Here is a 24,472-nt window from a genome sequence, read left to right as displayed (position 1 = left end):
TTGGCCATAGTGCAGGCTCTCAAAGAGTGGAGGCACTTGCTCGAGGGCTCGGCGGTTCCGGTTCTCATCCTGACGGACCACAAGAATCTGACCTACCTTTCTGAGGCCAAGAGATTGACTCCACGTCAGGCCAGATGGGCTCTGTTCTTGTCACGTTTTAATTACGTGGTCTCCTACCTACCTGGTTCCAAGAACATCAGGGCGGATGCCTTATCACGGCAGTACTCCGAGCTGTCCAGGGAGGAATCTATACCGACTTCGGTCATACCTCCGAATCAGATCCTGGCCGCCATTCGCACCAGCCTGACCTCTCCCCTTGGTGAGCAGATTTTGGCGGCTCAGTCTGGTGCTCCCTCTGGGACACCCAACGGCAGATGTTTTGTGCCTGAGGAGTTGCGCACTCGGTTGTTGCGAACCTACCATAACTCCAAGACCGCGGGGCATCCTGGTAAGAATCAGCTGTCCTGGGCTGTTTCACGTCTGTTCTGGTGGCCTTCCCTACGTTCCGACATCGCCGCATATGTAGCGGCATGCTCCGTTTGTGCCCAAAGTAAGTCCCCTCGGCACCTTCCGTTGGGTCTGCTGCAACCCATAGCCACCGGGGAGCGCCCATGGTCACACCTGGGGATGGATTTCATTGTGGACCTCCCTGCATCCCGAGGCCATACGGTCATTCTCATGATTGTGGATCGGTTTTCCAAAATGTGCCACTGTGTTCCTCTCAAGAAGTTACCCTCTGCACAAGAGTTGGCCACGATTTTTGCCCGGGAGGTCTTCCGGTTGCACGGTTTGCCCAAAGAGATAGTGTCGGATCGGGGGAGTCAGTTTGTGTCCAGGTTCTGGCGCGCCTTTTGCTCCCAGTTGGGGATTCATCTCTCCTTCTCCTCGGCCTACCACCCTCAGTCCAATGGGGCCGCAGAACGATCCAATCAGGCCTTGGAGCAATTCCTTCGTTGCTATGTCTCCGATCACCAGGACAATTGGGTTGACCTCCTGCCTTGGGCTGAGTTTGCCAGGAACACGGCTGTGAACTCTTCCTCTGGGACGTCTCCCTTCATGGCCAATTATGGGTTCCAACCTGCCGTGTTACCGGAGGCATTCTCTCCCCAGGATATTCCGGCTGTGGAGGATCACCTTTCTGCTCTACGTGCTTCTTGGGTACAGATCCAGAGGTCCCTTGAGGTCTCTGCGCAGCGCCAGAAACTCCAGGCTGATCGCAGACGAGCGCCTGCTCCTTCCTACCAGGTCGGAGACCGTGTATGGTTGTCCACTCGCAACCTCAACCTTCGAGTGCCCACTCCCAAGCTGGCTCCTCGCTTTGTTGGTCCCTTCCGAGTGCTTCGCAGGGTAAACCCGGTAGCCTATGCCCTTGCGCTTCCTCCTGGCATGCGGATCTCCAACGTATTTCATGTCTCCCTGTTGAAGCCACTGGTGTGCAATCGCTTCACTTCCTCGGTTCCTCGGCCTCGTCCGGTCCAAGTGGGCAATCATGAGGAGTATGAAGTGAGCAATATCCTGGACTCACGCCTGGTCCGCGGTCGGGTGCAGTTTTTGGTCCACTGGCGTGGTTATGGTCCAGAGGAGCGTTCCTGGGTTCCCTCCGCAGATGTCCATGCTCCTGCCTTGCTCCGAGCCTTCCACGCACGCTTCCCTCAGAAACCGTTTTTTGCACCGCGGAGGAGGGGCCCTTGAGGGGGAGGTACTGTCATGGTCTTACCTCTCTCCTGTCTCCCTCGTTTGACATGTGCTGGCGGCCATCTTGGTTTCCAGGTCTCTTGTAGCCTCCCACCCTGCGGCTCCTCCTTCCCACTGGGAGGAGCTGGATGCCTGGCTCATATATATAGGAGTTCTGTGGCTTCAGTTCCTTGCTTGGTCCTCCTGTGTTCACATGCTTCTAAGACTGCTGCTGCTTCTGGTTCCGATCCTGGCTTCGTCTGACTTCCCTGCTGGTTCCTGATCCTGGCTTCGTCTGACATCCCTGCTGGTTCCTGATCCTGGCTTCGTCTGACTACCCTTCTGGTTCCTGACCTCTGGCTTCGCAAGACTCTGATTCGGGTTCACCATCTGTTTTGGACTTTTGCTTTAATGCTTGATATTCAATAAAGCCTTCTTATTTTTCACTTATCTCTTGTTGTACGTCTGGTTCATGGTTCCGTAACAATAGCCCAGACATATGAAGAATATGGGAGATTGTTGTCACATGTATCACACAGCCAATACTAGCAAAATATTCCTGCAGCTCCTTTAATGTTTCTGTAGGCCTCTTGGCAACCTCCCTGACCAGTTTTATTCTTGTCTTTTCATCAAATGTGGAGGAATACCCAGTTCTTGGTAATGCCACTGATGTGCCAAATGTTCTCCATTTGATGATGACTGTCTTCACTGTGTTCCAGGGTATAGCCAATGCCTTGGACATTTTTTGTACCCTTCTCCTTTTAACAATGAGATTGATGCTTTGGAAGCTCTCTGTGGACCGTGGCCTTTGCTGTAGAAAGCAACTAAGAAAATGTCAGGAAAGACCTACTAGAACAGCTGAACTTTATTTGGGGTTAATCAGAGGCACTTTAAATGATGGTAGGTGTGTACTGACTCCTATTTAACATTTAACATTTAACATTTTTTTACATCACGGAAACCTGACATTTTAACAGTGGTGTGTAGACTTTCTAAATCCACTGTATATCCTCCCTTATGTGCTCCTGTCCTTGGTTGGGTGTCTCTTCCCAAAGTCTGGGGAGAACTTGTGGTGAAAATACAAGTAGCCTGCTGCATGGAGTATGGCATCCCTGGCACAGAGAACATAGTTGGAGGTACACTGGGGAATTCATTGGATAGCAGGACCAAGAGCTCAGCACCGCCAATGGACTTGGCCTGGCACAATATTACCACTGATTAGGTAAGTGACTACTGCAAAAATGTCTATTAGCATTGTCTGGTTATACAATCCATTTTGGATCTGCCAAAAATCTGTGAGACTTGATACAGACTTAAAGGAGTTGTAAAGGAAAACATTTTTTTGCCTAAAATTAATGTCTGCAAGGTAGACAGACAGAATAGTGTAATGATTCTGTTAAAAAACAAGTAAATCCCTATTAAATTCCTTCATCTATATCACCTCCGGCATTCTAGTTTCTGTTCTCTCATTCACTTCCTGGTTTGCGGCGCTCGTTCATGTAAGAACTACATTTCCCAGTATGAATTGCGGCACGCCCAGTAATTCACACCTCCTTGAAGTCTCTAACACGTAGAGAGCGTCCTGCCGCACAGATGTAGTTCCCAGGAGGGGGTGAGCACGTTACTGACCACCGCAGTAAAGCCTCCCATCACGGTGGTCAATAAAATCAGACAAGCAGGAAGTGAACAGAACAGAGAAGAAATAGAGCAACTTCTGAGCAAAAACGAACAATGAGGAAGTGAAAAGAGGAATGTCTGCAGGTAAAGGATGCTTATTATGAATTTATTTTTTTCCTTTACAAGCCCTTTAATTGTTTTATTATAACAACATTGTCATTTAGGGAAAACAAATGTAAAGCATACGCAGTCTGTTAATCCCTTTGCAACTGCCCAAAGCTGGCCATACATGGATCAAAATTCAGTCAGTTCAGCAGGGACTGGCCAAGTTTTATCCATGCAGGGGCACTGTGGTTGTACAGAAGACAACCTACAGATTATCTTCTGTACAACCACGCTGTCTGATTTTCCCCACTTGATCAGCATCGCCGGCTATAGGGTGCAGCACTGAGCAGTGTATTCTGATGGCGGGGACTTCTCCCCACTGTCAGAATAAAATGACTGAAAATGATGGAAGTATTCCCCCTTCCACATTGAGAATCTGGTAATTTTTTTTGTTCAATCAGCAGAAATGCAGGAAGATACTTATTCATCATGTCATACTATCAGATAGTCCAAACCTCTGACGTGGAAACAAGGCTAAGCAACTCAACTATGCAGGAAAACATAAGAACCGGGGTGAGGAAACATGGCAGCAGGTGCTCTGGACTGTTGTTCAGGAAGGGCTGGAGAGCGGTACAATAATGAGTGTCTGCATGCAACAGTGGTGGAGGATCCTTGCAAGTATGGGGCTGCATTTCTGCAAACGGAGTTGGAGATTTGGTTAGAATCATGCTGAAAAATACAGGTAGATATTTATCCAGCCATGCCATCAGGGAGGTGTGTGATTGGCCCCAAATGTATTCTGCAGCAAGGAAAACATGCAGCAAATGTAATTAAGAATTATCTTCAGTGAAAGAAAAAAAAAGAAAAAAGGAGTCTTGGGAGTGATGATTTGGCCCCCACAGAGCCCTGATCTCAACATCATAGAGTCTGCCAGCGATTACATGAAGAGACAGAAGAATTTGAGGTGGAAGATCTGTGGTTAGTTCTCCACGATGTTTGGAACAACCTACCTGCCAAGTTCCTTCAAAAACTGTGTGCAAGTGTACCTAGAAGAATTGATGCTGTTTTCAAGGCAAAGGGCGGTCATACCAAATAAAGATTTGATTTTTCTTCTATTCACTCACTTTGCATTTGGTAAATTGATAAAAAAATAAAAATAAACAATATGGCCCGGATTCACAAAGCACTTACGCCGACGTATCTCGAGATACGCCGTGTAAGTGCAACTATGCGCCGGCGTATCTATGCGCCGTGCTCACAAACCAAGATACGCCTCAAAATAGGCTTCATCCGACCGACGTAACTTGCCTACCCCGGTGTATCGTGGGCGCATATTTACGCTGGACGCGAGTGACGCTCCCATTGATTTCCTATTCAAATATGGAAATGAGGGAGATACGGCGATTCACGAACGTAGTTGCGCCCGGCGCATAATATACGCGGTTTGCGTAAGTCGTACGTCCGGCGTAAAGTTATTCCCCATATAGGAGGCGCAACCCATGCAAAAATATGGACCAGGGAACACAAGCCGTCGTATCTTATGTCGTTTACGTTGTACGTGAATATGACTAGGCGCAGGTTACGATCACGTCGTAGGTAGTGATCCGTCGTATCTTAGGGAGTAGTTCCGAAGTGATTCTGAGCATGCGCAGTGGGAATGCGTCCACGGGACGGCGCGTTCGTTATTCGTATCTTTATGGCGCTCGGCCCATCATTTGCATGGGGTCACGCCTCATTTGCATGGCTCACGCCCACTTCCACTTATGACGACTTACGCCGAGGAAACCCAGCACAGATTTAGCAGCACTGGCTTTGTGAATCCAGTGCTTGCCTCTCTGCGCTACGTCGGCGTAGCATATATGAGATACGCTATGGCGGCATAAATATGCGCCGATGTATGTGAATCCAGGCCTATATATATATTTGAAAGCATTCTTTCTTTATAGCATTTCTTCACACCCTCCCAAAACTTTCTCACAGTACTGTATACTTACTGGAAAAAAATGTGTTTATAATTTTTTTGCATAGGAGCCTGCAAAGCACTGCACCTGCAATCCACTGACCGTGGGTGCAATTCCAGGCTCCTGCAGACTGTTCCTCCAGTTTCCTATCCCTAGGGAAAGTGTCAATGGACTACGAGTGCAGTGTTTACCATAATAGGGTTCCCTTGCAGTTCCATCTGCTATAGTGGCAAGCAGGCAGGATTTATAGTCCATTCATTCACAGATCCTTGAAATTTCAAAAAAGTGAGAGCTGCTGTGAGGGAGAAGAACCCTACACGCTGTCTTAAAGTGATACTAAAGTCTGTTTTTTTGGTGTTAAAAATAACAAATATGTTATACTTACCTGCTTGGTGCAGTGGTTTCGCACAGAGCAGCCCAGATCCTCCTCTTCTTGGGCCACACGTCTACGCTCCTGGCCCCTCCCTCCCAGTGAGTGCTCCCATATTTGTGTCCACTCATCAGCCATGATTAAGCACCAGGAAAGGTGTGAAAGGAGGAGTCAGCGCGAGCGGAAGTGGGAGCTGGGTACCTGTCAAAACTAGGTACCCCCCAAAAAAAACAACATGCCAAAATGTAGGGTTGCCACCTCATCCCTTTAAACCCGAACACGTATGAATTACACGGGTTCTGAGGCTAATTTAATGCAGATAAGGCACCAAGCGAGTTTAATTACCACCTTAATCAGCCAGAAAACCTGTGTAATTAATATGTGTTCAGGTTTATAGGGATGAGGTGGCGATCCTAGCCAAATGTGGCATGTCAGGGGGTAAGGAGTCCTTAAAGCAGACGTTCCACTTTTGGGTGGAACTCTACTTTGAAAAAAAAAAAAAAGTATATTCAAAAACAAACAAACAAACATTCTTATAAAATCACACATAAAAGGAACAAGACACCAGAACTGGAAATATAAGTAGATTTATTTTGGATACAGAAGAACAATATAGTGGCTTTACTAGTGCGTTGAATGATCTGTACTGTATCATGCGGCTTACAGAAGAAAAAGTCAAAAGCATTTCTTTTTTTATGGTATGCAAACTAATGTACAGGCACAGCTGCAGTCACAGTATCAGGCCTACCAATGGCTGTATTGTTATTTTTGGTGGGGTAAGCTTTTAAAAAGGCACATCGAGCCTTCCCTGGTCACAGGAAAGAGTGACATAGCTAGTAAGTCATATAAACACAACTACCATACCAGATGAGTGTTTGCTATCACTACTATCTGGTACAAAAACAAAGAAAGCAATCAGCACCTAGCTGTTCATTGCAGGTCTGTCTAGGGAAGCACAAGTCTGTGAGGTTGCCAAGATCTTAAACTGTCCATACATGTTGTAATCCAATTGTACATTTTGATCCACAAACATACTAGAAGCTCAGGATTGGAAAGAAATCAAATGGACTGTTGAGGTAGGCCCATGTAATATATAGTTTTTGTGGATCCAACGCTAATTGTATAATAAAACTGCAACATGTATATCCAGCTTTAGAGACAAAATTTGTATATATGGTGCTGGGGGGCTTAAAACAAACCCACCACTTTTCCTTAAATGTTACAAAGCCACAGATTTGATTTAAGCAGCACCGGACTGTAGTAAAAATCAAGAAAACACAAGAGCAGTTGTGCGTCTGTTACATAAGGTTTTCAGCTTAACAAATCACTTTTCAAAGTTGTAAGGATTTTGTAGTGTTCACTTTTTGAATGTTTAATTTGTTGGTATTAATAACAATACAATAAAGCATTTTAAAAAGGCACAGCTCCCCCTGGTGACTGATCAGGGCTATGGTGTAACAAAACCATGAAACGCTTTCCAATGGCTGCGCTGCTTTCAATCCATCCAATCAACGGCCAGGCTGGGAACCAAAGAGGATAACGGGGACAAGCGTGGGACTTTCGAGGGGGCAGGTAAGTAAAAGGGGGGCCTGGGGGTCGGTACTGTCGGATGTTTTTTCACCTTAATGCATAGGATGCATTAAGGTGAAAAACATTTACCTTTGCAACCCCTTTAAGCTTTGGCAATAAAACATGGAAGCTGATTGGTTTCTTTGCAGAGCTGCACCAGATTTTGCATAATTAACCCCCACTGCATTGACTTGACTCCTGGGGAGTGCAAAATCTGGTACAGCTGTGCATGGTAGCCAGTCAGCTTGCATTTTTTTTTCCTTGTTTAAGTTTAAAGCGGAGATCCACACAAAAATGGAACCTCCGCTTTTTGGAACCCTCCCCCAGGTGTCATATTTGGCACCTTTCCGAAGGAGGGGGGTGCAGATACATGTATAATACAGGTATTTGCACCCACTTCCAGGCATAGACTCCTGCGGGGGTCACACCCCTTCCCGCCCCCCCCCCTCTGCCACACTGTCTTCTGGGAAACAAAGAGGTCACAGAAGACAGCAGGGACCAGTTAGGATGTGCAGCGCGACTCGCGCATGCACAGTAGAGAACCAGGAAGTGAAACCGCAATGCTTCACTTCCTGATTCCCTCACCGAGGATGGCGGCGGGGGCAGCCGAGAGCCGAGCGATTGATCGGCTTCGACTGCCGAAATCGCGGGCCCCCCGGACAAGTGTCCATTTATTAAAACTCAGCAGCTGCAGTATTTGTAGCTGCTGGCTTTTAATATATATTTTTTTTAGGCGGACCTCTGCATTAACCGAGTGATCTGATGTTAGAAACCGATTGGCTACCATGCACAGCTGCACCAGATTTTGCACTCTCCGATTTTAGTAAATCAGCCCCAATAAACGTAATTTTTTCTTTTCTTTTTCCTTTTTCTAAAATTAGGTAGGTGTGGTTTGGCTGGTTTTATATATTGTATAGAATTAAACCTACTGAGTAATATATAAGAGTCGAGATACATGTATAGGAATAAGAATGGAAGTATATGTATAACGGCTTACTCTCTTATTTATTTACTTTTTTTTTTGTATTGAATGTTGTGTTGTTTGTAAATGATAAAGTTAAATAAAATTACATTATATATATATATATATATATATATATATATATAAAAAAATAATAATTAATGTCCGCCTGTTTTTATAATCTTCCCATACTTTTGTTTCCAGGCTTCAGGGACACAGCATTCTGTAATCTGGGCACCGGCCTCTCTGATGAGAAGATACTGTATGTGAGAAAGGTGGGGCAGCAAAACATGGACACACCCTACCCATGTATTAGAAGTTGCTGGTCTGGCTTAAATGTCTAAGATAAAGAATGGCTTGTGTTACTCATGGTGACCAGGTTAACCCTTTCATTTTTAAATCTGTCCAGGAACAAGAGTAGACTAGAGCTTCCCCTAGGAAGGTTGATTTTTGGGTTGCAAACATCACTGCAATTCAGGGATTATAAAAAAAAAAAAAAATCCATGAAGAGCGAATTGGAGTGCAGCTGATATTTTTTCATAGTATGAGACACTTCAGGTCCAGCATAACAAACTATAGGCACTTGTTATCTTCTGACTATGCCCGCCAAAGCAAGCTATCCATCACAGCATCTTATACTTACTGTCCCTTCACCTCTCCTGTAGCTTTGCTCAATGCCATGGGCGAGAAGAGGCTTTGGGCAAGTTACAATTTGCGCCAACGCTGTCATGTAGGAGGAATGGGAGCGAGTGACATGTTCTCCCCATACCAAGAGAAAAAATAAAAACGCAAAACAGTTCTCAGAGTTAAAAAATCTCGGGGGGTAGGTGTTGGGGAGAGTGAGGAAAGTGCAGGAGGAAAGCTGCTTCGCTCTGCATGTATACAGCACAGGTTCTCTTTAGCACTACATAATCACCTTTTCTAAAGTAAAAAAATTACACAAAAGCAATCTAGATAATATATAAACTGCCCATGCCCAGAGCCTAGGCTTGCATTTTTTTTTTTAAACAAATTTAAACATCTAACAAATATATTAAAGCGGAGGTCCGCACAAAAAATGAACCTCCGCTTTTTGGAACCCCCCCTCCCCCTCCGGTGTCACATTTGGCACATTTCAGGGGGAGGGAGGTGCAGATACCTATATAATACAGGTATTTGCACCCACTTCTGGGCATATACTCCTGCGTGAATCACGCCCCTTCCCGCCCCCGCTGTCTTCTGGGAAACACACAGGTCCCAGAAGACAGCGGGGACCAGTGAGGATGTGCAGCGCGACTCACGCATTCGCACTAGGGAACCGGGAAGTGAAGCTGCAACGCTTATCTTCCCGATTCCCTTACTGAGCATGGCGGCGGGGGCAGCCGAGAGCCGAGCTATTGCTCAGCTGCCGACATCGCGGGAACCCTGGACAGGTAAGTGTCCATTTATTAAAAGTTAGCAGCTGCAGTATTTATAGCTGCTGGCTTTTAATATTTTTTTTTTAGGTGGACCTCCGTTTTAACTAAGAGCTTAAATCTCAAGTGAAATCAAATATTAAGTTACCGCCTATGTCCTGTTTAAAGTGTACCTGTCACCTACAGGGAAAGGTGACAGACATGTTGGCGGTCAAAGGATTTGCAACCTATCAATAAATGTAAAGGTGCTGACCTTACTGCAATGTGCTTGTGGGCTGCACTCTTCCCAGAATACTGTTGAAACTGGCTGTGCTCATTGTATAGGCGAGACAGGGACACTTGTGATGGCCGCACACATTTCAACAAATGATCAATTTCTTTTCTGATTGATCTCTGCAGATAGGAATAAGCAATCTATAGTCAACAACCCATTCAATTGATATAACACATGGGGAAGTGGATTTCGATCAATAGTGAAAAGATACAAATTGTAAAAATGATTGATCTCTAAATTTCCAATGCAATCCCATAACCTAATCGATCAAAATCATGACCACAGTATCTCAGCTTTGTCGATCAATGCTGCATGATCAATACATTTCCGCCCTGGCCAGTTTGCTCAAGTCCGATCTAAATTGATCAGAAAGGAAGTTATGGCCATTCAATTGTTTGACTGTTTAGTTATTTTGATTGATAATAAAATTGAAGCGTGTATGGCCACCATTAAGGAGCACCCAAAAAACGATTAGGTTTACTCTTCAGTGTTTGCAGAACAATAAAACAAAAAACATTAATACACATTTGTAGTTAAAACAGAGTCCTCTGTCACATCCGGAACTCAAGGACTGCAGCAGCATAAATGCCATGTTTAGGCTGCCAGGTGCCAATTGGTGTACAGCCTCAGGGGTCATTCAGGATTCGGGCTCATTCCATTAGGGCATCACAACTCCTTTATCCATTTGAGAAGCTGAGGAACGTAATATGTGATGATGATATCTGCACCTGTAGATGAGAAATGGAATATAAAACCAATCAACCGTTGCCTGCAACCCTCACAAACCATTGGCCAGTTCCTCTACTAAATCAGATCAGCTCAGCACATACAGCATTAGAGCAAAGTAAGTTTCTATTGCTTTTTTTTCTGGTTCATACCTACAACATGCCAAGCAGGAGAGGCTGCCTACACCGGAGCCAAGATTCAAATTTATGCACATGAACCTAGCAGTTAGACCCCTTTCACACCAAGGGCCCTTTCACACGTACGTACGGACAAACGGTCCGTTTTTTACAAGTCCGTTTACTTGTAATGTATCCCTATGGGATTGCAGACGTTAGCGGATGATGCATCCGCAAACATCCGCGTCCGCAAAGATCCGCTTTTGCGGACGGAAGAAAACCCTATTTTTCTTCCGTCCGGCGGAACGGATCGGATGAATACGGAACACGCGGTCCGTATTCATCAGATTCCCCACAGGGGAGAGCGGAGGAAAGACAGGGCGGTCTCTGCTCAGTGGGAATTTACGGATGATCCCCGCTGAGCCGACTTACACACACGGGGTGGATCAATACGGATCCGCTCTGTGTGAAAGGGCCCTAAGGAGTGTGAAAGGGCCCTAAGGAGTTTTTCAGGCGGTACAGCGCTGCTATACCGCCTGAAAAACTCCTGCCCAGCAACCTCAATGTGAAAGCCGTCGGCAGCATCTTTAGAGCGGTATGTATACCGCTCCTTCCCATTTAAAACAATGGGAAACTGCGGCAATACCGTCCGCAATGCACCTCTGCAGAGGCACATTGCGGGCGGTATTAACCCTTTATCGGCCGATAGCAGGGGTTAATACCGCACCGCTAGCGGGCAAATCCGGCGGTATAGCGCCGCTATTTTTAGCGGCGCTATACCGCCACCGTGGCTCCCGCCCCAGTGTAAAAGGGGCCTTAGAGATGAAGTCCAGCAAACCATAAGTTTGTTATTTTTCCTTGCACAAAGAAGGTAACAGTTTGTGAACATCTTGGATACTAATGCCTTGTACACACGATTGGAATTTTCAATGGAAAAAGTCAGACGAAATTTTTTCATCTGATATTCCAACCGTGTGTGTGCCCCATCGGACTTTTTTCCGTCGGAATTTAGAAAGAGAATAAATTCTCTTTTTTTTCCCCCCTCAAAAGAAAAAATTTGTATTGGAAATTCTGTTCGTCTGTAGGGAACTCAGACAGAGAAAAAAAAACACGCATGCTCAGAATCAAGTCGACGCATGCTCGGGAAGCATTGAACTTAATTTTTCTCGGTTCGTCGTTGTGTTTTACGCCACCGCGTTCTTGACGGTCGGAATTTGGTGCGACAGAGTGTATGCAAGACAGCTTGAACGGAATTCCGTCGGAGTTTATCCCGACCGAAAATCTGATTGTGTGTACAAGGCTTAAGACTCGTTGCGAAAAAAAAGAGGTTAGTGGCAAGTGGGGACATTATTGAAAACCTTTCAGCCAGGATAAGGTGGTATGAGTTTGCCCTTACCCGCTCTGCGGAATCCAGTCATGGACTCCATTACTGCCACCTTCAGGTCAAAAGCCCCAGCCTTTGCGCCGTGCCAAAGCATGGCATATTCCCCGGATACATGATACACAGCAAGCGGGAGGTCAGGGTGCTGAAAAATATCAATGGAAAAAGTGACACAGTATTACATTACAGGGTGAGGTAACATTTATAGGTTGACATGTTGTTGCTACTGCAGAAGGGCCTTGTGAGACAATGGGACGCTGTATATTATTCACACAAGTCCTTGCAGGACAAAGCAACAGGTTCCCTTTAAAGTGATTCTAAAGGTTGTAATTTAAAAAGGAGTCTCTAAAGCATTGCACGCACAATCAGCAGATCATGGTATAATGCAAGTCTCCTGCAGACCTGTCAGTGTATCTGTGTGCTCTGTACATCATATGGGCAAGCAGATACAATATGACAGGAAGATTAAATGAACTACCACGGTAATACGAATCGCTGTGGTAGTTCATAAAAAAATAACAATCTGACAGCTGCAAAGGCTGTCAGGACTTGTAGTATTCCATCCACAGAGGACTGCGAATGAGTGACACATCTGGGTGGGTTGAGTGTTTTTTTAAATAATTGTGGCAGCTAGCTGGGGGGGGGTCCCCATCTGAAAAAAAAAAAAAAAAAAAGTTATACAGTACTTACTTGCTCTGTGTAATAGGTTTGCACAGAGCAGCTCCAAACTTCTTTTTTTTTTGGGTCCCCCGCCCACGGTCCTGGTTCCTCCTCCTCCCCACCATGCCACATATAGCAAATAGGCTTGCTTCCAAGCTGCGCTCTTCTAAATGGACAATGTCTATTCACACACAAAGCGCGGTTCGGCCCCATCCATCGCTCTCTTCTCATTGGCGGGGACTGACAGCAGCAAGAGCCAATGGCTCTCACTGCTGGGTGAGCCAAGGGGGAAAAAAAACATAGAACAGGGAGAGTGGCTGCTCTTATGCACATTGTTGGATCGGGATGGGGCTCAGGTAAGTATAAAGGGGGCCTGGGGGGTAGGGTGGGCATGTACTCAGAAGTTTTTTTTACCTTAATGGATAGAATTCATTAAGATAAAAAAAAAACATTCAGCCTTTAGGTTGGCCCTCCCCAGCAGATTTTCCTCCTCCACCCTTTGTTTCAGCCAGGAAAGCCTTTTATAAGTTACCAGTTGTTGTAGTTTATATATACACACTAAAGCTATAGACTCTGGGCCAGATTCTCGTAGATCGGCGTATTTTTGTGCGGGCGTAACGTATCCTATTTACGTTACGCATCCGCAACTTAGACGGGCAAGTGCTGTATTCTCAAAGCACTTGCTCCGTAAGTTGCGGCGGCGTAGCGTAAATAGGCCGGCATAAGCCCGCCAAATTCAAATTTGGAACAGGGGGGCGTGTTTTATGTAAATAACTTGTGACCCAACGTGATTGACGTTTTTCACGAACGGCGCATGCGCCATCCGTGAAATATCCCAGTGTGCATTGCTCCAAAGTAGGCTGCAAGGACGTATTGGTTTCGACGTGAAGGTAAATGACGTCCAGCCCCATTCACGGACGACTTACGCAAACAACGTAAAATATTCAAAATTCGACGCGGGAACGACGTCCATACTTAACATTGGTACGCCGCATGTACGCCACCATATAGCAGGGGTAACTTTACGCCGGGAAAAGCCTAACATATACGTACTGTATCGGCCGGGCGTACGTTCGTGAATTTGCGTATCTAGCTGATTTACAGATTTCTAGGCGTAAATCAGCGTACACGCCCCTAGCGGCCAGCGTAAATATGCAGTTAAGATCCGACGGCGTAACAGACTTACGCCGGTCGGATCTAATAGAAATCTATGAATCAGGTGCATAGATACGACCACGCAAACTCAGAGTTACGACGGCGTATCCGGAGATATGCCGTCGTAACTCCGTTGTGAATCCGGGCCTCTGTGTGAGAGCACTGATTGGCCCCATGCAGTCACATGGAGCAAATGACATACCTGGAAGTAACACACTGTCTTCGGCTCCAAGCCCTGAACAAATCAGAGGGGGGGAGTAAAGGAAAGGGGAGTATATTGTTGCTGGGAAGAGGAGGGGGGAGCCGGGGTGTTGCTTTGCCCTAAAGTCCAACTCCAGCTAAAACCTTTTTTAAATTTCAAACTGAACAGGAAAGGATTAGATGCTCCTTCTACTTACCTTGTCCTTCACTTCTCTCACCAGGTCCAGATATGGCATTCCTGGCTTCACCATTAACATGTCTGCTCCTTCACGTACATCACGGTCCTGTGCAGACACATCACATAACAGCCTCATGCATCAATATAGCAGAAATGCTTACACTGTGTACAGAAAGCAATAAAGTACTATCTGCTGTAAATTTTAAAGATGAGAAATGTGGTCGCAGGAACATAAATGCACCAGATTGCATTTCTAAATAGATAAAAAAAGGAAGAATAATAGTAATACAAACAATAATATACGGTAAAACCTTGGTTTGAGAGTAACTTGGTTTGAGAGCGTTTTGCAAGACAAGCAAAATGTTTTAATACATTTTGCCTTGATATACAAGCAATGTCTTGATATAAGTAGTAGCGTCATGTCACAACTGAGTATAAAATAGAAGAGAGGCGCCTCTAAGTGTAGCAATATGGTTACATTTAATGAAGGTACAACTAGGGTTGTCCCGATACCACTTTTTTAGGACTGAGTACAAGTACCGATACTTTTTTTTAAATGTGTCCCCAAATCCAGCCATGTCCCCCCACATATGCAGCCATGTCCCCCACATATGCAGCCATGTCCCCAAACATATTGCAGCCATGTCCCCAAACATATTGCAGCCATGTCCCCAAACATATTGCAGCCATGTCCCCAAACATATTGCAGCCATGTCCCCCATATGCGCAGCCATGTCCCCAAACATATTGCAGCCATGTCCCCAAACATATACGCAGCCATGTCCCCAAACATATACGCAGCCATGTCCCCAAACATATTGCAGCCATGTCCCCCCACATGCAGCCATGTCCCCCACATATCCAGCCATGTCCCCCCACATATCCAGCCATGTCCCCCGTACCTAAATGATGCCGCCGCCGCGTTAATCACCGCGCGGGGAACATTACAGTCAGCTTTCGTTTGAATAGCTGTTTTCCCTGCCGCGCTGTGTATAGAGACACTCCCCCTTGCTCGCGATTGGACAGATCCGTCCAATCCCGAGCAAGAGGGAGTGTCTATGCGCGGTGGGGAAAACAGCTATTCAAACGAAAGCTGACTCTAATGTTCCCCGCGCGGTGATTAACGCGGCAGCGGCTTTGCGATATACAACGGCGGCGGTGGGGGGCAAGTATTCTATTTAGGCATCGGGGGTATTTGCGGGAGTACAAGTACTCCCGCAAATACTCGGTATCGGTCCCGATACTGGTATCGGGACAACCCTAGGTACAACATTTAGCAACTTATTGCTACACTTAGAGGCGCCTCTCTTCTCTTTTATACCCTGTAAAACAAATTATGCTCGCAATCCAAGGTTTTACTGTAATTCCTTAGAAAGCAGACATTCTATAAACTATAAAGTAGAGATTATTGAAATGTCACACACACACACACGTTCCAATCTGACTTTACAATCCCATTTAGATCCACCATGAACTATATAGTACAATAGTTAAATTTTAATGGTTTGCTGAGACTCTGAAAAACAGCGTGGAGTATGTATGAAAATAGTTTAAATGCAACACCATAGTCGGCCAAAACAGGAATCTATAATATAATAGGAAAAGTTCACTGTTCTGTCCTTACCACCGCTCTGCTGGCCAGTCCTCTTGCCCCAGGAGGCAGCTGGTAACATTTGCGATCACCAAAGGCGGGTTTAGACAGGGCTGCATCTCTGCAATAGTAAAATCAATGTAAACATTTTTTACTTAGAAGAAAACTCAGGTCCAAAAAAAATAAAACTCCAACCAAAAAAGGGAAATCAGGAGGAAAAGGGGCCCTTGTTACAAAAAAAAACATATCTTTTAGACTCCAGATAACTTCTTATGCATATTGGACACCAACAGTGGGATCCCTGTGCCATAATTCCTGGCTCTCTACTTGTCCACCTGAAAGTTTTGTTTGTTTCCTCCATGTTTGTGTGTTCCAGCTCCTTTTGTTACATTCTCCATTATATAACGTAAAACTCCAACAGGGTTGGCGAGAACCCTTCATAACGGCCGCAGCACCAAGGACTCACCAATAGAGCCCAAGAGACATATACAGGGGGTCCCCTAGTTACAAACATCCGACTTACAAACGACTCCTACTTACAAAGGGAGGGAGACAACAGGAAGTGAGAGGAAATCTACCCCTGGGAAGGAAAATTCTCTTCTGTGATGCCGCGTCCATACGATAATTTTTCGGCATTAAAGAAAACATTGTTTTTCAGCATGTCCAAAAAAACGACGTTTGTCCAACTTCATCATTAAAAACAACGTTGCCCACACACCATCGTTTAAAAAAAATGATGAACAAAGCACGGTGACGTACGACGGCACTCTGAAGGGGAAGTTCTATTCGCCTTTGGACTGCTTTAGCTGATTCCTTGTTAGTAAAAGACGATTTGCGCTTTTCTGTCTGTTACAGCGTGATGAATGTGCTTACTCCATTATGAACGGTAGTTTTACCAGAACGAGCGCTCCCGTCTCATAACTTGCTTCTGAGCATGCGCGGGTTTAAAACATCGTTTTAGCCCACACACGATCATTTTTTACAACCCAAAAAACAAAATTTTTTTAAAACGACGTTAAATAATGCAGCATGTTCGAATTTTATTTTTGTCGTTTTTCAGAAACTGAAAAACGATGTGCAGCCCACACACGATCATTTTAAATGACGTTTTTAAAAACAACGTTTTTTTTTTCATGCCGAATAAGAGTTATTTTGGGAAAAAGATAAAAAAAAAAAAAATCATACTAATTTCCAGCATGTGAGGATGTGCAAACTGGGACGCATGGGTCGCTGGAGTTGTCTACAACCGTTTTTTGGAGAGGGCCCTTTTCCCCATCTCTCTTACTGTCTCCCATTATTTGGGTCGTCCTCTGCTGCGGACGGCGCTGGACTCCAGGACAGGCAAGTGTCCTAATATTAAAAGTCAGCAGCTGCAGTATTTGTAGCTGCTGGCTTTTAATATTTTTTTTTGGCGGAACATCCGCTTTAAACAGAAAAATAATGTCTGGCAGAAAGTTGTGAACTGTTATCTATGGAGCCAATCTTACCTGAATGGGCCATAGAAGCAGGAGGCAAACTTAGCACTGTAACTCAGGACTGAAGCCTGGGGAAAAAACAAAACAAAAGAACATTAACACAATCAATACTATGGCATACAAAAGGTATATTCCATCAGGTTCTCACTTCCAGCCTAGGATGGGAGCGTGCCAAGCTCAGCTCACTTGCCCAGTATGGAAGTGATTACATGTGGCCAATCCTGACACATGCTTGACATAGCAGAGCACTGGAACACAACAGCAGCAATAAGAACATGGGGATGTCATCATCTCAATTCTATGGAACCATAGGTGTGCGCAGCCTATTGCATTAGGGTGTGCACCCCAAAGCTCCAACACATATGGGATGGACATATTTACCGGCCTCTTCCCCGCTCTCCATCCTGAAACAATGGGAGGAACGGAGCACATGGGGGGTCAAGACAACAGAAGGAAAAGGAACAGGGAAAGAAGGGGTGGCATACATTAGTATCGATCCCCTATATTTAACTCCTGTGACAGCTGAATATTGACAAGAGAGGAGGAGAAGCCTACTTTCAGCTGCTGCAGGAGGAAAATACAGATCGGTTCCACTAAATTCCACCGCCGCAACATCTTCTGTCCAGGTTTTGAGAGTCGGCAAGAAAGGATTGCGATTTACCCATCAGCTGCCCACCATTGACAGGTTGCCAAGCCTGGGATTAGGGTGTGCCCAGGCACACCCCTTGCGCACGCCTATGTATGGAACATTACAACATGGTGATGAGCTTTGATTAAGAGGACAGGGGGTGGGATACATGTTTTTTTCCCCCCAAAAATGTATAGCATGTTAAATAGGAACAAGTATATGGGGAACAAAAAACAGAGCTACAGGTATGAAGGTACAGGCACCTAGAGGTGCACATTACTGCAGCAGGCTCCAGAACCTTCCTATCACAGCTGAATCCTGGGCTGTTTTGACAGGCAAAGTTACAAAAGTTCTGACACTACCAGCAACTTTACTGCCAAGCCCTGGCTCCCGTGTATTTCTATTGGACCTTCCCTGGCCAATAGGAATCTGCAGGAAGGGGCCTAAAATCTTTGACACAATTAGGAATTGCCAAAACCTTGTCCGAGACTCAGACACAATGAGACGGTTGGAGAGGCTGCTTCATGTATGTGCACACTGCAGCAGTTTGGGTTTTCGTTTCCCCAAGACTCTTTTTGGTAAAATTTCAGCCAAAGCTTTTTTTATTTTTTTGGGGCTTTGAAAAGATTAGGATATAGGTGCATGCACTTCAGATCTGCAGCATTTATTTATCCCAATAACAGCGTCCAATAATAAATACAGTTTGGCCCCCAGACGGTGATTGGACAAGGAAAAAGAAGCAGCAGACCAATGAGATCATCCTTCTGCTCACTGTGCTTTTTCTTCCTGTTCCTCACCATCACATGTGGTGCTGTGCAGAAGATTATAGAAGACATATTGAAGTATTTGTGCTAGTTCTATGTACGCAGCTTTTAAAATGAATCCATAAAGTTAATTACTGTATATTGTTTTTCTTTGGAATTCAGTCTTGAATATTTAAAAAGTGAATTTTTTTTGGACATATAGAAGTACAATAATTATTATCAGAACATTCCACTGATATTAGTTTTTTCATATTTTTTTTTTGAAGATTTTTCCACACGTACGCACTTGTGTTTTATTAATTTTGGCCCCTACACACGATCCGAATATTGTACGAAAAATGTCGTCCGTGGAAGAATCGTACGATAATCGGATCGTTAGTACAGAGTTTTCGAGAGCCGATCATGACAGTTCTTCCGATATTATTTTATCGGACATGCACGAAAATTTTCCTCGTACGATACCAGATCACACGATTTTCGTTTGGTCAGTACAGTTGTCATCCGAAAATACAATACAAATATATTACAACACATGACATCGCTTCCGATTTTTTTTTTCTGTCGTACGAGAATTTTCGCGACTTTAAAGCGGAGTTCCACCCAAAATTGGAACTTCCGCTTATCCCACTCCTCACCCCCTTACATGCCACATTAGGCATGTAATTTTTTTGGGGGGGGGAGTGGGGGCTTCAGGAGGAGTGGGGCTTCCTGTCCCACTTCCTCCTTCCGCCGGGAGGCTGGTTAGGCGATTAAGCTTAATCGTCTACAGCAGCCCCTCCCTGTAGGCGATCGCCTAGGACACATCACAGGTCCTAGGCGATCTCCTGTCCAATCAGACGGCGCAGCGCCGGGCCCCGTGCGCGCATGCGCAGTGGGTGCCCGGCCGTGAAGCCGAAAGCTGTCACGGCCGGGTGCCCACAGTTGAAATGAAGACGCCGGCCGGGGAGGGGGGGAGAGGAGCGGAGCCCCGGCCGGCGCGTTGCTGGAACGCTGGAGCAGGTAAGTGTCTGTTTATTAAAAGCCAGCAGCTACACTTTTTGTAGCTGCTGACTTTTAATAAACATAAAAATTGGCTGGAACACCCCTTTAATAACCTATTTAATTTCTACTTAAATCGTACGATATTCGGATCGTGTGTACGGGCAATTAGTTTGGTTTTTGGGTTATATTTTGTAGTACACCTGGTTTCATAGTTAGTTAGGTTGTAAAAAGACACAAGTCCATCCAGTTCAACCATAAAAATAAAAAATATTGTACAATCCCATATACCCAATTCTATACCTACAGATAATCCAGAGGAAGGCAAAAACCCCAGCAGAGCATGATCCAATTTGCTACAGCAGGGGAAAAAATTCCTTCCTGATCCCCCGAGAGGCAGGATCATAAGTTTTGTTATTGAATTCCACATGCTATTATCACTGCAGGATCATTCACATTGGGTACCAGTATATAGAGATATTTTTGCTATACAATTGAGATTACTTAACAGAACACCTGAACATAGCGCTGTCTTTTTGCACTTTTTATTTTGATGGAGGTCCCTCAATTAGATAGCAGCTGGACAGGATTAAAATTCGTACCATTTTGGTGCAGTCAACGCTACTTTTAATTTCCAGTCTTGAATATTTACCGCACAGATACAGTAAAAAACACAATTTCCATAAGCTTATAGAATATGTAATAAATATCTCACCTTGTTTCCTAGACCATTGGATATTAAAGCCTTCTTAATTGCGCCAATCCGGCCATCCATCATATCAGAGGGAGCCACAATGTGACATCCTGCCAAAACACAACACAGCGGGCATTACCAAAGAAGATCTCACCAGGGTTTAAAGAATTCGGCTGGTCATACACAATTAGCAGGAACCGGACAAGATTCTAAACATTAAGGCCCCTTACACTGAGGCGGTCCGATCAGGTCCACTTGTCAGTTTTTCCAGCGGACCTGATCGGACATTCAATTCTCTATGGGGCAGCGGATGTCAGTGGTCTGTTCGCTGACACCTGCTGCTGTCCAATCCGATCCTCTCTATGAAATCCAGACGGATGAAGACCCTATTTTCCATCCGTCTGGTGGATCGGAACGGATGAAAACGGACAGGCGGTCTGTTTTCATCTGGTCTCACAATAAAGGAAAGCGGGACTCTACAGGTCCGTCTCAGCACAGTGACTGTCATCCTCCTACTCAGTGGATCGATCCCTGCAACACTGTCTGTGTTGATAGGGAAATCCTGCAGAGTTGCAGGAAAGAAATTAGCATTGTGTATGGCTGGCCTTAGAGAAAGGTGATTATTGATCAGCAGATCAATGAGATTACTGCTTTCATTTCTTAAATGATATGAGCAACAAAACTATTTTGTTCATTCTAAATTTATCCAATAGTAACATTTCAGTCTGGGGTGAGCATGGCTTCTAATAATTGGGGCAGATTTACCAAAACTGGTGCACTCAGAATCTGGTGCAGCTTGTTCGATTAGGCGTTGGCAATAAAACCTGGAAGCTGATTGGTTTCTATGCAGATAGTTTGCCTGATTTTGCACTCGCCAGATTTAGTAAATAAACCCCATTGTCTCCAGTATAGAAAGTGATGGGAATTTCAAAACTACCTTTCCCCTCGCTTAAAGTGGTTGTAAACTCTTTACAGCCACTTTATGCTACAGGTAAGCCTATATTAAGGCTTACCTGTAGCTACCCAGGATATCTCCTAAACCTGCACAGGGAGTGACATCGTGGCTCCGGCCAATCACAGCACTGGAGCCGTGATACCTGGAAGTAACCCCCGGGAGAGATGTCGCCACCGAAGGGGGATGGGGGGGGCGAGGTCCCCTGCAGGGGCTTCGATCTAAGGTCATTCATAATGAGCTAGTATGCTATGCATACTAGCTCATTATGCCTTTGTCTTGCAGGTTTTTTTGTTTTTTTTTAACTTAAGGACCCCTTCACGCCGATATACGTCGGCAGAATGGCACAGCTGGGCTTAAAGGGACAGGTACGTGGATGTGCCCAGCCGTGCCATTCTGCCGACGTATATCGGCGTGAAGGGGTCCTTAAGTGGTTAAAGTGGTTGTAAACCTGATGTGTAAAAAAAAAAAAAAAAAAACCTGCAAGACAAAGGCATAATGAGCTAGTGTAAACACAGCTTCCCCATTCTTCACAGTGGCAGCTTCATTGATCGTGTGTTCCCTAATATAGGGAAACATGATCAATGACGTCACACGTCCAGCCCCGCCCCCCTACAGTTAGAAAAACATATGAGGTCACACATAACCCCTACAGAGCCCCCTAGTGGTTAACTCCTAAACTGCCATTGTCATTTTCACAATAAACAATGCATTTTTATAGCATTTTTTTGCTGTGAAAAGGACAATGGTCCTCAAAATGTGTCAAAATTGTCCGATGTGTCCGCCATAATGTCGCAGTCACAAAAAAAATTGCTGATCGCCGCCATTAGTAGTAAAAAAAATTTTTTTTTATAAAAATGCAATAAAACGATCTCCTATTTTGTAAATGCTATACATTTTGCGCAAACCAATCGATAAACGCTTATTGCGATTTTTTTTACCAAGAATAGGTAGAAGAATACGTATCGGCCTAAACTGAGGAAAACTATATTTTTTATATATATTTTTGGGGGATATTTATTATAGCAAAAAGTAAAAAATATTGCATTTTTTTCAAAATTGTCGCTCTATTTTTGTTTATAGCGCAAAAACTAAAAACCGCAGAGGTGATCAAATACCACCAAAAGAAAGCTCTATTTGTGGGAAAAAAGGACGCCAATTTTGTTTGGGAGCCACATCGCATGACCGCGCAATTGTCAGTTAAAGCGACGCAGTGCCAAATCGCAAAAACTGGCCAGGTCCTTTACCTGCATAAAGGTCCGGGTCTTAAGTGGTTAAGATGAGTACCATTGAGTTGGGTACATACAAGTGTAAACATTATTATTATTATAGATAGCTTTCCTCTTACTTCCTGTTGTGTCTTTGGAACAGGAAGTACAATCTCCCCAACAAGACACAGACCGAAAAAAAAATGAAAACCTTATCCATTTCAAAACAAATACATGTTAACTACTTAACCCCCGGACCATATTGCTGGTCAAAGACCAGAGCACTTTTTGCGATTTGGGACTGCGACGCTTTAACTGACAATTGCGCGGTCGTGCGACGTGGCTCCCAAACAAAATTGGCGTCCTTTTTTTCCCACAAATAGAGCTTTCTTTTGGTGGTATTTGATCACCTCTGCGGTTTTTATTTTTTGCGCCATAAACAAAAATAGAGCGACAATTTTGAAAAAAAATAATATTTTTTACATTTTGCTGTAATAAATATCCCCCAAAAATATATAAAAAATTTTTTTTTTCCTTAGTTTAGGCCGATACGTATTCTTCTACATATTTTTCGTAAAAAAAAAATCGCAATAAGCGTTTATTGATTGGTTTGCGCAAAAGTTATAGCGTTTACAAAATAGGGGGTATTTTTATGGCATTTTTATTAATATATTTTTTTTACTAGTAATGGCGGTGATCAGCGATTTTTTTTCGTTACTGCGACATTATGGCGGACACTTCGGACACTTTTGACAAATTTTTGGGACCATTGGCATTTTTATAGCGATCAGTGCTATAAAAATGCATTAGATTACTATAAAAATGCCACTGGCAGTGAAGGGGTTAACACTAGGGGGCGGGGAAGGGGTTAAGTATGCCTGGGTGTGTTCTTACTGTGGGGGGGGGGGGTGGCCTCACTAGGGGAAACACTGATCTTCTGTTCATACATTGTATGAACAGAAAATCAGCATTTCCCCCGCTGACAGGACCGAGAGCTGTGTGTTTACACACACAGCTCCCGGTCCCCGCTCTGTAACGAGCGATCGCGTGTGCCCGGCGGCGATCGCGCCCGCCGGGCACACGCACGGGAGTCGGGGGCGAGCTGGGGGCTATACGATAGGACGTATAGCTACGGGCTCTCGCCCAGGAGAGCCGACCTGCCGCCGTATAATGACGGTGGCTGGTCGGCTAGTGGTTAAAGATTATCTGTCATAGATCAAATCTAATAATTTATAGAGAATACCAACCATCCCCAATGTGAATTTCCCAAATGCTCCCTATGTGACAATATACCACTTTACCTTATTGAGCAGAATCTTAGGAATAATGTACCTGCACGAGCGTAAGCCAGAGCCACCTCTGCCAGCCGATTACAGCTGGCCTCATTCTGGATGCTGCCATCTTCCCGCAGGATTCCTGCCATAAAGAAGGTTTTTCAATCAGCAGGTTTCACAATGAGATTAGGAACATTGGAGGAAACAAGTCATAATAACTAGAGATCTGCTAATGCCATGCTGGAAATGGCGATGAAGTCAGAAACCCCTTAAATTACCTCTAATCTGAAATTTACTGTGAATAATTCACTGTGGGTTGATTCAGCTGGCTTTTTACAGTGCTTCTTGGAATGATTGCAGCCTTTGTGCTATGCAACCTCCCTCTTCTGCTCCAATGTGTGCAAGTGGGAGAGTGGGGAGGTGGTGGAAACAGGGATCCTGGCAAACGTAGGGGATTAAAAAGCAGTACAGCCAGCTGCCTAACGCCTGAATAAAAATGTAGTGCCACTAAGCAATTACACAGCAATCCAAGGGTGAATGTAATTGCAACGTGTGGATTTTAGCAG

At 44.8% G+C, this 24,472-nt stretch overlaps 1 protein-coding gene across 1 annotated transcript in view; it reads right to left on the bottom strand.

Moving 5' to 3' along the window:
• Positions 1 to 10,374: 10,374 nt before the first annotated feature.
• ALAD (aminolevulinate dehydratase) overlaps positions 10,375 to 24,472 on the bottom strand; it is a 35,866-nt gene continuing 21,768 nt past the window's right edge. Inside the window, exons 6-12 of the mRNA XM_040324314.1 lie at positions 23,965 to 24,048; positions 20,494 to 20,582; positions 17,421 to 17,476; positions 15,967 to 16,054; positions 14,362 to 14,448; positions 12,164 to 12,293; positions 10,375 to 10,653 (exon numbers count right to left, since the gene is read on the bottom strand). Of these exons, the coding sequence (XP_040180248.1) occupies positions 10,592 to 10,653; positions 12,164 to 12,293; positions 14,362 to 14,448; positions 15,967 to 16,054; positions 17,421 to 17,476; positions 20,494 to 20,582; positions 23,965 to 24,048 (596 nt within the window). The 3' untranslated portion in view covers positions 10,375 to 10,591. The remainder of the gene's footprint in view (positions 10,654 to 12,163; positions 12,294 to 14,361; positions 14,449 to 15,966; positions 16,055 to 17,420; positions 17,477 to 20,493; positions 20,583 to 23,964; positions 24,049 to 24,472) is intronic.

Source organism: Rana temporaria, chromosome 9 (assembly GCF_905171775.1).
Source record: "Rana temporaria chromosome 9, aRanTem1.1, whole genome shotgun sequence".
Lineage (NCBI taxonomy): Eukaryota > Metazoa > Chordata > Amphibia > Anura > Ranidae > Rana > Rana temporaria.
Note: the sequence above shows the minus strand (reverse complement) of the source record. Positions and strands in the feature narration are given on the sequence as shown.